The following is a 17,995-nucleotide window of genomic DNA, read 5'->3' as shown; positions in this document are numbered from 1 at the left end:
TTTTCATTTGCTTTTGAGTATAATTTACAGCTACTTTCTTTGTGATTATCATGGTAAATGCACTTAATATACTAACGTGATAACACTAATTTGAATTTATATGAGCTTAACTTTAATATTATACAAAATCTTTACTTCTTTACAGTTTTGTCTGCACCCCCATTCAGTTACTAATGTCACAAAAGTACATCTTTCTGCACTATATGTTACAAAATAAAGCCTAACATATTTTTAAATGCACAAGTTTCCTAAATCATGTGAAAACAAAAAATGAAGTTACAAACCAAAGTTACAAAAATATTAGCTTTCAAAATTGCCCATGTATTTATCTTTAATGGAGATATTTATTTTTTCATTATAGCTTCAAGTTACTATCTATTGTAACTATCTACAGTAACAGTTTGTTACTATCTATCAACCTGAAGGACATGCTTTAGCATTTCTTGCCAGGCAGGTCTAGTGATAACACACCCAATGAGCTTTCGTTTAAGTAGGACGGTCACTCCTTTGTTTTGCTGGATATAGGATTCTTGATATACAGGTATCTTCTTCCAGCACTTTAAATATATAAACTCACTTCCTTCTGGCGCTCAATATTTCTGATGAGAAATCTGTTGAAAGTCTTATTCAGGATCCCTTGTATGTGACAAGCCATTCTTGCTGCTTTAAACATTCACCCCTTGTCTTTCTATAGTTTGATTATAATATGCCTTGGCATGGGCCTCTTGAGTTTATTCCACCTTAGAGTGTGTGGAGCTTCTTGGGTGGTTATATTCACATTTTTCATGAAATATGTTAAGTTTTTATCTTTATTTCCTCAAATAATCTCTTTGCACCTTCTCTCTTTCCTTTCCTTCTGGGACATCCACAATGTGTATGCTGCCCCAACTGATGGTTTCCAACAGGTCCCTTAGGCTCTGTTTGCTTCATTTTTTTTTTCCTTCTGTTCCTCAGGCTTGACCCTTTCAATTGTACTATTTTCAAGTTCATTAATTCTTCTGCCTGCTCAACTCTGCTTCTGAATAACTATAGAAATTTTTTCATTGAATATTATATTTTCCAAGTGCATAATTTCCTTTTGCTTCTTGTTCATGTTTTCTGTCTCTTTACTGATACTTCCATTTTGCTTATTATCATTTTCTTGACTTTGTTCCACCTTACTTTAGTTCTTTGCATGTCTTTAAGATGGTTGTTTTAAAGTCTTGTTTAGTAAATCTGTCAATCTGGTCTTTTTCAGGGAAGTTTTCTGTTCATTCCTTTCAATGGTCCATACTTCCCTGTTTTTTTTTTTTGATACCTTGTGATCTTGTTGCTATTTTGAAAACTGGACATTTAAGCTTTTTAAGATGATAACTCTGGAAATTAGATTTCCCTACTTCCCCAGGGTTTGACAGGCTTTTTTGTTTGGTTTTATTGCTGTAGGGTATCTCTGTACTGAGTTCATCCTGAGATGTAAACTTAGCCTTTTCAGGTCTTTTCAGAACCTGTGTATTTCCCTGGGCATGCACAGTGACCACCTATATTCCTCAGTACATGTGGTTGCTTCTCTTTGTTATTTTTAAAATATTTTATTTATTTGGCCATACCAAGTCTTAGTGGTGGCATGTGGGATCTACTTCCATGACCAGAGATCAAACCCAGGCCCTCTGCAGTGGAAGTACAGTGTCTAAGCCACTGGACCACCAGGGAAGTCCCTGTGGTTGTTTCTGATTGTCTTAGTCCTTGATGTCAGGGATGTAAAATGGTACAGTGCTGTGGAAAATGCTATCATGGCTAAAATTAGTATCTAAAATTAAATACAGAATTAATTACCACTTGACCAATCTTTCCCTCTCCTAATGCCCACCACCCCCCCCAAAATTTATTTAGATACAGAATTAATTACCATGTGACCAATCCTTCCCTCTCCTAAACCTTCCTCACCACCCAGCAACCACAAGTCTGTTCTCTATCTCTGAGTCTGTTTCTGTCTCATAGTTATGTTCATTTGTATCATAGCTTACATTCCACATATAACTGATATCCTATGTACATAAACTGATGAATGCAAACCATTTAAAAATATACAGTTCATTGATATCAAGTACACTTACACTGTTGTACAGCCATCACCACTATGTCCTGAACTTTCCCTCCATCTCATGTTGAAACTCTGTTCACATTAACAGTGACTCTCCATTTTTCCTTCTTCACATTCCCTGGTAATCACTATTCTGCTTTCTTCTCTATAAATTAGACTCAGTGTAATCAGAGTATTTGTCCCATTGTGTCTGGCTTATTTTACTTCATAATGCTTTCATGACTCATTTATGTGCTAGCATGTATCAGAATTTCCTTCTTTTTAAAGACTGAATAAATATCCCATTGTATGTATATACTTCATTTTGTTTATGTATTCATCTGTCAGTAGAAATTTGGGTTATTTATACCTTCTGCTATTGATAATTATGCTGTTATGAACATGAGTGTACAATTTATTTAATCTGACTTCCATAAAACCATTTCTTTATAATAGGAAGAAGTTTATTTAGGTGTTTTTTTTTAAATGCTTAAAACAACAAAAATTTATTCTTTAATTCTGGTGAACAGAAGTCTAAAATCAAAGTATTGTTGGACTTCCCTGATGGTATAGTGAATAAGAACCCACCCGCCAGTGCAGGGGACATGGGTTTGACCCATGGTCTAGGAAGATTTCACATGCCACAGAGCAACTAAAGCCTGTTCACAACAACTACTGAGCTCACCCTAGGGCCCATGAGCCATAACTACTGAGTCAGTGTGCCACAGCTAATGAAGCCTGCATGATCTAGAGCCCACACTCGGCAACTGCTGAGCCCGCCTGCCACAATTACTGAAGTCCATGCGCCCAGAGCCTGTGCTGCACAAGAGAAACCACTGCAGAGAAGCCTGCTCACGACAACTAGAGAAAGCCCACGCCCAGCAACAAAGACCCAGAGCAACCACAAATAAATATATAATAAAATCAAGGTGTTGGAAAAGCTGCATTTCTTCTGGAAGCTTCAAGAAAGAATCCATTTCCTTGCCTTTTCTAGTTTCTAGAGGTCAAATGCATTCCTTAGCTTATGTCTTCTTCCTTCATCTTCAAAGCAAACCATTCCACCATCTGGTTCTGTGGTCACAACTCCTTTCCTCAACATACTGCTTCCCTTTTATAAGGACTCTTGTGATTACAATGGGCCCACCCAGAGAACCCAGGATAATCTCCCCATCTCAAGATCTCTAATCAAATGTGCAAGTTCCTTTTTGCCATGTAAGGTAACATATTCACAGGTTCTGGGTATTAGGACATGGACATCTTTGGGAGGCCATTATTCTATCATAGAACGTGAGCACCTGCTTTGTTTCCAACACGAACCTAGACTCTAGGATATCAGAGCTGAATGAACATGGTCCCTTCCCCTTGAATAGCTGAATTTCAGGCTCCAGGAAAGATTTACTTCTTTTAAAATGTAAAGTTTCTTTGAGTTGATTATATCTTATTTTTCTTATAATTAGAAAGCAAATAATTAGAGCTATAAATAATATAAACTATGTTTTCTGCATGTAGATTCAGCTTATTTTTATGAACTAATGCAAAATACAGCAACAGGATAAGAGACATAAAATAGTAATTTACCTCTTATTTGCCTGTCAACAACTCTCATTTCCTTTCTTATCTTCAATGACCATTCATTGACCTGGGAAAAATTTTAGAAAAGGAATTATAAGAGAAGCCAATTTTACATTTAATCCTGACACAATCTAGAAACAAAATAAGCTTATTTTGAAAGAAACTGCCTTGGGGCCAAATTCTATTTTTTTTTAGTCTTTTTATTCATAGTACATAGAATTCTCAAACTATTCAAAGATTCCTATTCTGAAGGCAGTATGAAGCACTTTGTACAAAATCTCTGAGAGAGTTCAACACCCTGCAGGTATATACAATTTTTCAAGAGGTACATGGGGATAGAAAGGTTTTATGGGCAACAGATTTTTTTATTTCTATACATAATTATTTTAAAAACTGCTGTACCTGTGTCATAAAAGTTCACCTTTTCTTTCTTCCCTTTAACAATTACACCACTTCATTTTACAGAAGAAATATTTCTCCAGCCTCCATGTCTTTTACTATGATAGATTTCCCTGAGAGGCAAAAACCTCTGAAGCACTTAACATAGAGCCAACTAGAAATACTGGTGTAGGTGTTGAGAAAGTAGTGAATGACTCATGATTGCCACATTTTTACGCATTTTTCCCTAGTCCTTCAATTTCAAAAATGAAGGAAAATCATTTATCAGTTGATAAATCATTAAAACTAAACTTTACATTAAATCAATATGTGCTTTCTGGCATATGATCCAGAAGTTCAAAGAACTATGTGATGCTGATGTACAAAATCCTTTCCACTACCATCTACTTATTAATATTAACAATGTTTCCCAACATTCAAGTCTAATAAAACATAAAATAGGACTTTCTTCTAGTTGAGGCACCTCACAATGAAGATCTCTTGTCTACACCAGTGTCATGTCATCCAAGGGCCCCTGGCACCTGGCACAGATCTTCAGACACAAGAAGATGGCCATAGTCACGGCACACTGCAAAGAGGGCAACAGTCTCTGTAGGTGAATGGGTTACCCCCAGAGTTGATCCACCCATGCACAGCTATAATACAAGCTCCCAGCAACGGTTCTACTTCTTGGGGAGGAGCAATTAGCTGGCATGGACCTCAGTGTCCATGTGAAGGGTGGTGGTCACATACCCCAGATTTTTGCAATCCACCAGTTCACCTTCAAACCCCTGGTGATCTTACTGTCAGAAATATGTAGATAGGTTTCCAAAAAAAAAAGATCAAAGACATCCTCAACCAAGATGAGGACATTGAACACTGCTAATAGCTGCAAATTCAAAAGTCTGGAGACCCTGGTGCCCACGATTACTACCAGAAATTCTACCAATCATGACGATCAGGGTTAACCTTTATAATAAACAATGGTTGTGGGATTTAAGGTCAAAAATAAAAATAAAACAGGAATGGAATTGATGCTGAACCCTTTAGCACTTATCCATGGATACATGAACTAAACGGCACTAAAAAATTCATACCCTTAGGATGAATTGTCAATAAATTTTATTTATAATGACTTTAAAACCACTATTTAACAAAATCTATAAAATATTTATTATACAACAACTCTAATTCCCAAATGAAATATTAAAGAACTTAAAACTGCATAGTTATACAATTTAAAAAGTTAATGTTAGGTTTATATGTTTTTTAAAGTGAAAATCACATAGCACACACTTAGCCATTTTAAAATGTATAATTCAGTGGCATTTAGTGCCTTCACTTTATTTGAAAACCAACTCCCTCTAGTCTCAGAACTTTTTCAGTGTGTCAGAAGAACACACTATACCCTATAAATAATCTTCCCCTATGACCACCCTCCTTCCCATTCTCTGGTGACTACTAATTTGCTATTCTAATCTTTTGATATGCTTATTTGGGATATTTAATATAAAATAAATCATAGAATATGCAGTCTTTCATGTCTGGCTTCTTTCATTTAGTATAGTGGTTTTGAGGTTCCTCCATGTTGTAGCACGTATCAATACGTCAGTCCTTTTTATGGCTGAATAATATTGCATGGTATGTACATACAACACCACTTATTTAGCCATTCATCTACTGATGAACATTTGGGTTGGTTTCATTTTCTGGTGAATAGTGCTGCTATGAACAAACACAAGTATTTGTTTGAGTAACTATTTTCAATTCTTTTGGGTATACACATAGGAGTGGAATTGCTGGGTCACGTGATAATTTTGGTCACCTGAGGCAAACAGCCGACTCACTGGAAAAGTCCCTGATGTTGGGGAAGACCAAGGACAGAAGGAGAAGAGGGCATCCAAGAACGAGATGGTTGGATGGCATCACCCATGCAATGGACATGAACTTGGACAAACTTCTGGAGATGGTGAGGAACAGGGAGGCCTGGCATGCTGCAGTCCATGGGGTCGCAAAAGAGTCGGACATGACTGGGTGACTGAACAAAAAACGTTAATTCTATTTTATATTTTTGAGAAACTCCAAAACTCTTTTTCAAAGGGGCTTCACCATTTTACATTCCCACAAGCAATGTACAAAGGTTCCTACTTCTCCATGTCCTTGTCAACACTTGTTATTTTTCAACTGTTTAATTACAGCAAATCTGCTGAAACTATTGAAAGAGTATCTCAATGTGAATTTGACTTGCATTTCCTTAATAACCAATGAAGCTGAATACCTTTTCATGTGCTTGTTGGCCATTTGTTTCAATGTATCTCCCATGGAGAAATGTCTGTTAATGTCTTCTATCCATTTTTAAGTTCAGTTGCCTTTTTATTGTTGAGTGTATGAATTTTTTATATATTCTGATAGTAGATCCTCACTGGACATATAATTTGCAAATATTTTCTCCCATTCCACAGGTCATCTTTTCCACTTTCTTGATAATGTCCTTTGGTGCACAAAGGCACTAATTCTGAGAAATTCCAATTTGTCTTTCTTCTGTTGCTTGTGCTTCTGGTGTTATAACAAAAGAATCCACTGTCAGATATGAGGTCATGAAGACTCACCCTTACATTTTTTTCTAAGAGTTTTATAGTTTTAGGTCAAAGACTTTAATTTAGGTCTTTGATCCATTTTGAGTTAATCTCTGTGTATGGAGTGAGATAAGAGCTCAGCTTCATTTCTTTACATGTGGATACCCACTTGTCACAGACCTTTTATTGAAGAGACAATCTTTCACTGAATGATCCTGGCACTCTTACAGAAAATCAACTGGCCACAGGTGTATGGTTTTACTTCTGGAGTCTCAATCCTATTCTACTGATTGATCTATATATCTAACCTTATGCTAATTGCACACTATTTTAATTACAGTAGCTTTATAGTAAGTTTTGTAGTTATGAACTATGAGTCCTTCAAATTTGTTTTTCTTTTGCAGTATGGCTTTGGCTATTTGGAATTTGTTGTATTCCATATGAATTTGAAGCTCAACTTCTCCATTTCTCCAAGAAAGACATTTGGAATTTTGATAGGCACTGCACTGAATCTGCAGATCACTTTTGGAAGTACTGACACTTTCACAACATTAAGTCTTGCAATCTATAAACTTGGGATTTCTTCTTGCAACTTTTTTGCAATTTTCAGTGTATAAATGTTTTGCTTCTTTGGTTACATTTATTCCTCGTATTTTATCCTTTTGGATACTACTGTAAATGAAATTTCAAAATTTCCTTTTTTAGATTTTTCACTGTGAGTGTAAAAAACACAACTGATTTTTTAAAATACCTTGAAACCTGCAACTCTGTTGAATCACCTACAACTAATTTTCTGGTGCATCAGGAATCTTTAGAGTGCTCTATTTGTGGAATCATGTTATCAACAAATTAACAGGTTTACTTCTTATAAGTGTGGATGCCTTTTATTTTTTTCTCTTGCCCAACTGCACTGGCTAGGGCTTCTAATGCAATGTTGATTAGTAGTAGCAAAGCTGGTATCTCTGTCTTGCTCCTGATCTTATGGGAAAAGTTTTCAATCTTTCACAATTTATAACGTATAACTAAGTATCATGTTAGCTGCAAATTTTTATAAATGACCTTTATCATGTTAGGAAAGTTTCCTTCTATTCCTAGTTTTCTGAGTATTTTTATCATAAAAAGTATGTACATACTTTTGTTCTAAGTATAATAAATTATTTTAAGCATAGAAGTATTACTTTAGGAGAAATCTATGGGAGAAAGTACAATGTAAAAAAAAAAAAAAAGAAATTCCCCTTTCAAGGAGAAAGAAAATAAAAATGTCTGAAATAAAAATGTCTGATTATAAATGAACATTCCTGCTAAGTCACTTCAGTCGTGTCCAACTGTGTGACCCCAGGGACGGCAGCCCACTGGGGTTACTCCCGTCCCTGGGATTCTCCAGGCAAGAACACTGGAGTGGGTTGCCATTTCCTTCTCCAAATAAATGAACATTGACAGGTATCAAATCACTGTGATACACTTTTAAAAGAGTAATTCAACATTTCCATATAAACACAACATTTACAATATACCAAAACCTCTCTTGATATAATTTGACAGATGGAACAGAGAGCAAATAAGTAAGGATATAGCTGACCTAATCAGAACTATCAATCAACTTGATCTAGTTAACATTTACAGAATATTCTAACAACAGAATGCATACACTTCTCAAGCTTTCAGGCAAACACTTCTCAAGACAGACCTCTTTCTGGGCCATAATGCACATACTCCAACAATTTAAAAAAACAGAAATCATACAAACTGTGTTATGAGACCATGATGGAATGAAGCTAGAAATCAGTACCAGAAAAATCCCCAAATATTTGGAGATTAAACACCATAAATATAAATAACAGATGGGTCAAAGAAAAAGTCTCAATAGAAATCTAAAATTATTTTGAATTAAATGAAAGTGAAAATAAATACTACTTATGAAAATGTACAGGATGCAGCAAAAGCATTAGGAAATTAATTTATGGCATTAAATGCATGTATTAGAAAACAAGAGATCTAACCATCAATAACCTAAGATTCCACCTTAGGAAACGAAAGAAAGAATAGAAATTTAAGCATCAAGCAAGCAGAAAAAAAGAAATTAAAAAATTAAGAGAAGCAATGAAATTGAAGAGAGGAGAGTAACACAAAATCAATGAAGCCAAAAATTTGGGCTCTTTAAACAGATCAGTAAAATAAATAAGCCTTTAGCCAAACTAACAAAGAAAAAAAAAGAGAAGACAAGTTTACCAATATCAGAAGTACAAAAGGGGTCATCAGCTAATAAGTCCATGGAGAATAAAAAATGAAAGAATATTATGAACAATTCTATGCTCACAAGTTTAGTAAATTAGATGAAAGGGACCAACTACTTGAAAGCCTACTAAAATCCATGAGAAGTAGATTATCTGAATAGGCCTATCATTATTAAAACAATTGAATCAGTAGTTAATAACTTGCCAACAAAGAAAGTAACAGGCCCAGACAGTTTCACTGCTGAATTCTACCAGACTTATGGAAGAAATACCAGTTCTCTACAAAATCTTCAAGAAAATATGAGGGAATACTTCTTAACTCATTCTACGAGGCTAGCATAATCCTAGTATCAGAACGAGATAAAGACATTACAAGAAGGGAAAACTACAGACCAGTATATATCATGAATGCAAAAATACTCAACAAAATGTTAGCAAATTGAATGCAAAATTATATAAAAAGAATTATAAACCATAACCAAGTGTGATTTATTCTAGGTAGGCAAGGCTGGTTCAACATTCAAAAATTGGCCACCATAATCCACTACACATCAATAGATAAGAAAAATCATATGCATTGACATGAAAAAACCATTTGACAATATTCTATATACACAATAAAAACTCTCCGTGAATGATCTCTGTTTGTTTCCAAGGCAAACCATTCAATACCACAGCAACCCAAGTCTATGCCCCGACGAGTAATGCTGAAGAAGTTGAAGTTCAATGGTTCTATGAGGACCTACAAGAACTTCTAGAACTAACACCCAAAAAAGATGTCCTTTTCATTATAGGGGACTGGAATGCAAAAGTAAGAAGTCAAGAGCTACCTGGAATAACAGGCAAATTTGGCCTTGGAGTACAGAATGAAGCAGGGCAAGGACTAATAGAGTTTTGCCAAGAGAACGCACCACTCATAGCAAACACCCTCTTCCAATAACACAGGAGAAGACTCTACACATGGACATCACCAGATGGTCAATACCAAAATCAGACTGACTACATTCTTTGCAGCCAAAAATGGAGAAGTTCTATACAGTCAGCAAAAACTATAAAGAGACTGGGAATTGACTGTGGCTCAGATCATGAACTCCTTATTGCCAAATTCAGACTTAAACTGAAGAAAGTAGGGAAATCCACTAGACCATTCAGGTATGACCTAAATCAAATCCCTTACGATTATACATTGGAAATGAAAAACAGATTCAAGGGATCAGATCTGATAGAGTCCCTGAAGAATTATGGACGGATGTTTGTGACACTGTACAGGAGGCAGGACCATCCCCAATAAAAAGAAATGCAAAAAGGCAAAATGGTTGTCTGAGGAGGCTTTACAAATAGCTGTGAATAGAAGAGAAGTGAAAGGCAAAGGAGAAAAGGAAAGATATACCCATTTGAATGCACAGTTCCAAAGAATAGCAAGGAGAGATAAGAAAGCCTTCCTCGTTGATCAATGCAAAGAAATAGAGGAAAACAATAGAAGGGGAAAGATTAGAGATTTCTTCAAGAAAATTAGTGATACCAAGGGAACATTTCATGCAAAGCAGAAGATATTAAGAAGACGTGGCAAGAATACACAGAAAAACTGTACAAAAAAGATCTTCATGACCCAGATAATCATGATGGTGTGATCACTCACCTAAGGCCAGACATCCTGGAATGTGAAGTCAAGTGGGCCTTAGGAAGAATCACTACAAACAAAGCTAGTGGAGGTGATGGAATTCCAGTTAAGCTATTTCAAATCCTAAAAGATGATGCTGTGAAAGTGCTGCACTCAATATGCCAGCAAATTTGGAAAACTCAGCAGTGGCCACAGGACTGGAAAAGGTCAGTTTTCATTCCAATCCCAAAGAAAGGCAATGCCAAAGAATGCTCAAACTACCACACAACTGCACTCATCTCACATGCTAGCAAAGTACTGCTCAAAATTCTCCAACCCAGGCTTCAATAGTACGTGAACCGTGAACTTCCAGATGTTCAAGCTGGATTTAGAAAAGGCAGAGGAACCAGATATCAAATTGCCAACATCTGCTGGATCATTGAAAAAATGACAGAGTTCCAGAAAAACATCTATTTCTGCTTTATTGACTATGCCAAAGCCTTTGACTGTGTGGATCACAACAAACTGGAAAATTCTTCAAGAGATGGGAATACCAGACCACCTTACCTGCCTCCTGAGAAATCTGTATGCAGGTCAAGAAGCAACAGTTAGAACTGAACATGAACAATAGACTGGTTCCAAATCGGGAAAGGAGTACATCAAGGCTGTATATTGTCATCCTGCTTATTTAACATATATACAGAGTACATCATGAGAAACGCTGGGCTGGATGAAGCACAAGCTGGAATTAAGACTGCTGGGAGAAATATCAATAACCTCAGATATGCAGATGACACCACCCTTATGGCACGAAGTGAAGAAGAACTAAAGAGTGTCTTGATGAAAGTGAAAGGAGAGAGTGAAAAGCTGGCTTAAAGTTCAACATTCAGAAAACGAAGATGATGGCATCTGGTCCCATCACTTCATGGCAAATAGATGGGGAAACAAGGGGAACAGTGACAGACTATTTTGGGGGGCTCCAAAATCACTGCCAATAGTGACTGCAGCCATGAAATTAAAAGATGCTTGCTCCTTGAAAGAAAAGTTATGACCAACCTAGACAGCACCTTAAAAAGCAGAAACATTACTTTGCTGACAATGGTCCATCTAGTCAAAGTTTTGGTTTTTCCAGTAGTCATGTATGGATGTAAGAGTTGGGCTATAAAGAAACCTAAGCACCGAAGAATTGATGCTTTTGAATTGTGGTGTTGGAGAAGACTCTTGAGAGTCCCTTGGACAGCAAGGAGATTCAACCAGTCCATCCTAAAGGAAATCAGTCCAGAATACTCATTGGAAGGACTGATGCTGAAGCTGAAACTCCAATACTTTGGCCACCTGATGCGAAGAACTGACTCATTTGAAAAGACCCTGATGCTGGAAAAGACTGAAGGCCAGAGGAGAAGGGGATGACAGAGGATGAGATCGTTGGATGGCATCACCAACTCGATGGACAGGAGTTTGAGTAAACTCCAGGAGTTGGTGATTGACAGGGAAGCCTGGCATACTGCAGTCCATGGGATTGCAAAGAGTCTGACACAACTGAGTGACTAAACTGAATTATAAACGTGAATAAAATGAAAATCCCTCAATTTAACTTTTAAAAACTGCAGCTTCCTCCACCCCAAACTATAGGTAACAATATAACCAAGGGCAAGAAATTAGAAGCCTTCCCTGCTAATATCAGGAACAAGGCAAGGATATAATTTCTGTCTAATCCTATTCAATGTGTAATGAAGTCCTAGCTAGCACAATAAGAAAAGGAAATAAAAGGTATACAAATTTGGGACAAAACAATTAAAGTGATATTTTCTGTTGATTCTTTGGGTTGGATATATATATATATACATACACATACATATATCCAAAAAAATCACCAGGGACTCCAAGAACTAACAAGCAAATACAGCAGGGTCGTAGGGCATAAGGTTAATACACAAAAGTTAACCACTTTCAAATACACAGTAATAAGTGATCAGAAAATTTAAAAACATTTAGCAGAGCACCAAAGAAAACAATAAAACACTTGGGTATAAATTAACAATATGTATAGGATCTACCAGTAGAAAACCACAAAACACTAATGAAAGGAAAAAAAAAACATATAAATAAATGGAGAGATATTCCATGTTCATGTATTAGAAGACTGAACATTAAGATATCAGTTCTTTCCAACTTCATTTGTAGATACAATGCAATCTCAATCAAATCACCAAAGTCTATTTTGTAGATATCAACAAACTGATTTAAAAGTTTATATGGAAAGGCAAATGCCCTGATAAAAGTGAAGAGAAACAAAGCTGGAAGATGCCCTATTACCCAATTTCAAGACTTAATATAAAGCTACAGTATTCGAGCTTCCCTGATGGCTCAATAGGTCAAGAATCTACCTGCAATCCAGGAGACACAGGAGATGGAGGTTCAACCCCTGGGTTAGGAAGATGCCCTGGAGAAGGAAATGGCAACCCACTCTAGTATTCTTGCCTGAAAAATCCCATGGACAGAGGAATCTGGTGGGCTACAGTACATTAGGGTGCAAAGAGTCAGACATGACTGAGCAACTTGGCACAATATTTGGGACAGAGTAGTTGTCTAAAGAATAGACACACAGATCAATGGAACAGAATAGAGTGCCTAGAATTAGACCCACACAAATATACTCAACTGATCATGTAACAAATAGATATTTATCACAATGGACAGTAACTAGTTTTGGGATGCCCTACATTCAAATCTTCCCAATAATGCTGATTAAGCACAATGTCCATTTTATTAACACCCAAAAATGATAAATCCTACTTTGTTTATACTTAAAGTATATCTATAATTAGAAGCATTGAAGTATGAATTGGAACAATTCAATAACTATGTAAAAGGTGGCAACTAACGGAACAACAATTTCACACAAGTACCAGAAAATCTTGCTTTCCCCAAATGTTAACAATAGTCAGAAAAGTAGTTAAAGAATATATTTTCTGAATTTGGTCTTCAAGTCTCAGCTTAATTGTTACTTTGGGAGGCCTTCTGTGACCCCTAGGGTAAGTTACACCCGTCTGTAGTATAACTAGACAGAACCCTATCAGTTCAGTTCAGTCCAGTCGCTCAGTCGTGTCCGATTCTTGCAACCCCATGGACTGCAGCACGCCAGGCCTCCCTATCCATCACCAACTCCTGGAGTTTACTCAAACTCATGTCCATTGAGTCTCTTTTGTAATCACTATGTTAATTATATTAAACTAATATAATTATATACAACTAACACAGTGATATTAATGTGCATACACATTATAGACTGTACACTCCAGAAGGTCAAAGACCTTTTCTTATTCACTAAATCCTTGTGCAATGTCTTACACAAAGGAAATGCTCGATAAATATCTGTTGAATTTAACTGCATAAAACATGTGTTGTGAAGAAGAGCCATAAAAATTCAGTCATCAGAAACACTTATCAAAAAACTACAGAAACTTTATACATGTGTCTTTAAATGTCAGAGAAAAAGGTCCATTAAACCCATCAAAATTTTTTCATTAACTTACAAAATGGAAAGGGATTTTGTGAAAGAAAAAGTTATGTAAGAGAAATGGGAATAATCAAGATCATCCAGCCACAGCTCAGATCAGTAGTTATCAATCTTACTGCACAGTTTGCACTAGTTTAAATGGTAATGAGACTATTTCCTCAGAATCTTCTCATTTTATGAACAGCAAAACTAAGGCCAAACATTGAAGATAACAAAATCACTGCAGATGGTGATTGCAACCATGAAATTAAAAGACGCTTACTCCTTGGAAGGAAAGTTATGACCAACCTAGATAGCATATTGAAAAGCAGAGACATTACTTTGTCAACAAAGGTCGGTCTAGTCAAGGCTATGGCTTTTCCTGTGGTCATGTATGGATGTGAGAGTTGGACTGTGAAGAAACTGAGCACCAAAGAATTGATGCTTTTGAACCGTGGTGTTGGAGAAGACTCTTGAGAGTCCCTTGGACTGCAAGGAGATCCAACCAGTCCATCCTAAAGAAGATCAGTCCTGGGTGTTCGTTGGAAGGACTGATGCTGAAGCTGAAACTCCAGTACTTTGGCCACCTCATGCGAAGAGTTGACTCATTGGAAAAGACCCTGATGCTGGGAGGGATTGGGGGCAGGAGGAGAAGGGGACAACGGAGGATGAGATGGCTGGATGGCATCACCGACTCAATGGACTTGAGTTTGGGTGAACTCTGGGAGCTGGTGATGGACAGGGAGGCCTGGCGTGCTGTAATCCATGGGGTCGCAAAGAGTCGGAAACGACTGAGTGACTGAACTGAACTGACCAAAATACTAGAGCAGATACTAGACTGGAGTAGACACTAGAACAGTAAATATTAGTTCCCTAGGGCAACTTACTCAGCTTTACTCGCTGGTAAAACAGAAACTAGGGTGCTTAAATGAAGTAAGAGTATGACATTACTTTGCAAACTGAATAGCATAATATAATGAACATTTTGTGGCTTGTATGTATTCTAAGATGCTTGTCGTAGAACTGAATTTTTGATGTTCAGTTCAGTCGCTCAGTCGTGTCCGACTCTTTGTGACCCCATGAATTCCAGCACACCAGGCCTCCCTGTCCATCACCAACTCCCAGAGTTCACTCAGACTCACGTCCATCGAGTCAGTGATGCCCTCAGCCATCTCATCCTCTGTCGTCCCCTTCTCCTCCTGCCCCCAATCCTTCCCAGCATCAGGGTCTTTTCAAATGAGTCAACTCTTCACATGAGGTGGCCAAAGTATTGGAGTTTCAGCTTCAGCATCAGTCCTTCCAATCTTTCCCAGCATCAGGGTCTTTCACCTGATGTGAACAGCCGAGTCATTGGAAAAGTCCCTGATGCTGGGAAAGATTGAGGGCAGAAGAAGAGGGCATCAGAGGATGAGATGGCTGGATGGCATCACCGATGCAATGGACATTAACTCAGGCAAACTTTGGGAGATGGTGAGGGACAGGGAGGCCTGGCGTTGTAGTCCTTGGGGTTGCAAAGAGTGGGACACGACATGGCAACTGAACAACAACACTGTTTTAGTACCTATGATTATTGAATACAATCAACATCAACACACACAGGATGTGCCAGCAACCTCCTGATGCATGACAATGGTTTGAAATACGCCTGCTAGGGCTGAACAGGCTTCCCTGGTGGCACAAACTGTAAAGAATCTGCCTGCAACGCAGGAGACATTCAATCTCTGGGAAGGGAAGACCTCCTGGAGAAGGAAAAAACAACCCACTCCAGTATTGTTGCCCGGAAAATCCCATGGACAGAGGAGTCTGGCCGGCTACAGTCCATGGTGTTACAAAGAGTCAGACACGACTGAGCGACTTACACACACACACACACACAGCTGAACAGGTGAGATCACCTATTAAATGAAAGATTTTTTTTTTTTTTCCCATTATGAATAAGTATGTACTGGGTGTTGTAATGCTTCTCAAACTTTAATATGCATACTTATCACCGGGGATGTTGTCAGAATTCAAATTATGGTTCAACAGATGGGGCTTGAGATTTCTAACAAGGTGCCAGGTGATGCTGTTGGTCTGCACTTTGAAAGTAAGGTACAAAAACGGTCCCCAGTCTTTCTGGCACCAGGGACTGTTTTCGTGGGAGACAAATTTTCCACTGAAGGAGGATGAGGATGGTTTCAGAACCACTGAAGAGCAATACGAGTACTGTGGGTCAGCTCCACCTCAGATCAAGAATTAGATTCCAGAGGTTGGGGACCCTTGATGTATAATTTACTCTGGGAGTTCCCTGGTGGTCCGGTGATTAGGGTTCCGGATTTCACTGCCACGGACTTGGTTTGATCCCTGGTCAGGGAACTGAGATCCCGCAAGCCGCATGGGGCGGCCTAAAACAAACATATTTACCGAAACTAGCACTACTAGCTGGGAGAAAGAAATGGCAACCCACTCCACTGTTCTTGCCTAGAGAATTCCGTGGACAGAGGAGCCTGGTGGGCCGCTGTCAATGGGGTCGCACAGAGTCGGCCACGACTGAAGCGACTTAGCATGCATGCATGCATTGGAGAAGGAAATGACAACCCACTCCAGTATTCTTGCCTGGAAAATCCCAGGTGGGATGCCTGGTGGGCTGCCGTCTATGGGGTCGCACAGACTCGGACACGACTGAAGCGACTTAGCAGCAGCAGCACACTACTAGCTAATAAAACTTAACGTCCTTCCGTCTTCTATGACTCTAAAGTGATACACTGTCATTCCTACTCAACACACAAGACTAAGGCACGCAGAAATGAACTTTCCCTAGATCACAAAGCTGATTATGTGCGGAACCTGGATACGAACTTAGGCTCCGGACTCGGCAGGGCACTCTTAAAGCGCTCCACAGTATCGGGAAGTGATGGAAGTTGACAGGGAGATTCAGAATTCTACACCAGATGTAGTTACTAAGGTACCACTCTTCCAAAAGTAGGGTCCCTGCTATCATTGTGCGTCTGGTTGTCAACGTTGAAGGGCAGAGGAAAGAGACCCCGAGTCTCCCTCTCAATAAGGCGCGGCTGCGGGGAAGGGACGACAGGTGCCTGAACCTTCTCGACTTCGGGATGGGCTCCTAGGGAAGATGCTAGGGACCCTGCAGGTCCGCCCGCCGTCCGCAGATCGCCGGGAGGGGGCGGGGCCTGCGCCAGCTAAAGGTTCCGCGCGGGACGTACCACCGCGCGCCGGGGAAGGGGTTCCAGAGGCCGGGCCGGCGCTGCTGCCTCCGCGCCCCTAGCCGATACCACGGAACCCCTTCACCCGGCCCTCGGCCCCCTTGTGGAAATGGGACTCCGGGGTTCTCTTTCCCCACAGCCGCTTCCTTAAAGACTTCCTCCGGCCCCTCGGTCGAGTGGGAGGCCCCGGAAATGGGGGCCGAGCGGCACCTAGCCAGCCGCGGTGGAAGTGTCCAGTCGTTTACCAACTCCACCGCACCCCCACGCAAACGCACCCACTCCGGTGCCGCCGCCGCTGCCCTTACCAGCTCTTTGGGCGGCTTCTCCTGGGTTTTTCCAAACAGCCCCATGGCGAACTGACCTCGTCTCGCCCCTCCCGGCTTTCCGTTCCCCGCGCCGTGGCAGGTCACGGGCAGCCGCCTGGGCGGGGCCGCTGAGAGGCAAGGAGTCTGGGCGCCAGGAGCAGGGAGCGGCCGCGGGGAGCCTGGTGCGCATGCGCCGAACTCATGCGCAGACTCGGGGCGGAGGTTTTGTCAGAAAGGTTGACGCAATCGCGCACTTTCGGGGAGGGGACTTGTGGACCCAGGTGAGGAGCTAGGTGTGTTTTTCTGAGGCGTAGAGGTGATTCCTCCGAAGGATGCGAACTTACTGACTGAACCCGGTGATAACAGCTGCACCTGCTCACCTAAATCTGTATTTTGTTGTCCCGGAAGTCTGTTTTTTCAGTCCCTCAGTCGTGTCTGACTTTGTGACCCCAGGGACTGCAGCACGCCAGGTTTCCCTGTCCTTCACCATCTCCCGGACTTTGCTCAGACTCACGTCTGTTGAGTCGGGTGATGCCATCCAACCATCTCATCCACTGTCATCCGTTTCT

At 39.6% G+C, this 17,995-nt stretch overlaps 1 protein-coding gene across 2 annotated transcripts in view; it reads right to left on the bottom strand.

Moving 5' to 3' along the window:
- CHMP3 (charged multivesicular body protein 3) overlaps positions 1–17,604 on the bottom strand; it is a 38,105-nt gene extending 20,501 nt beyond the window's left edge. The window contains exons 1-2 of one of the 2 annotated variants that reach the window (XM_019970295.2): positions 17,427–17,604; positions 3,638–3,698 (exon numbers count right to left, since the gene is read on the bottom strand). In XM_019970295.2, coding sequence (XP_019825854.1) covers positions 3,638–3,698; positions 17,427–17,471 — 106 coding nt within the window. In that variant the 5' untranslated portion in view covers positions 17,472–17,604. The remainder of the gene's footprint in view (positions 1–3,637; positions 3,699–17,426) is intronic. The other variant, XM_070798798.1, reaches the window with a different exon arrangement.
- Between the last annotated feature and the right edge of the window lie 391 nt (positions 17,605–17,995).

The sequence above is a fragment of the Bos indicus genome, chromosome 11 (assembly GCF_029378745.1).
Source record: "Bos indicus isolate NIAB-ARS_2022 breed Sahiwal x Tharparkar chromosome 11, NIAB-ARS_B.indTharparkar_mat_pri_1.0, whole genome shotgun sequence".
Taxonomy (NCBI): Eukaryota; Metazoa; Chordata; class Mammalia; order Artiodactyla; family Bovidae; genus Bos; species Bos indicus.
This window is presented reverse-complemented; position numbering and strand designations above follow the sequence as displayed.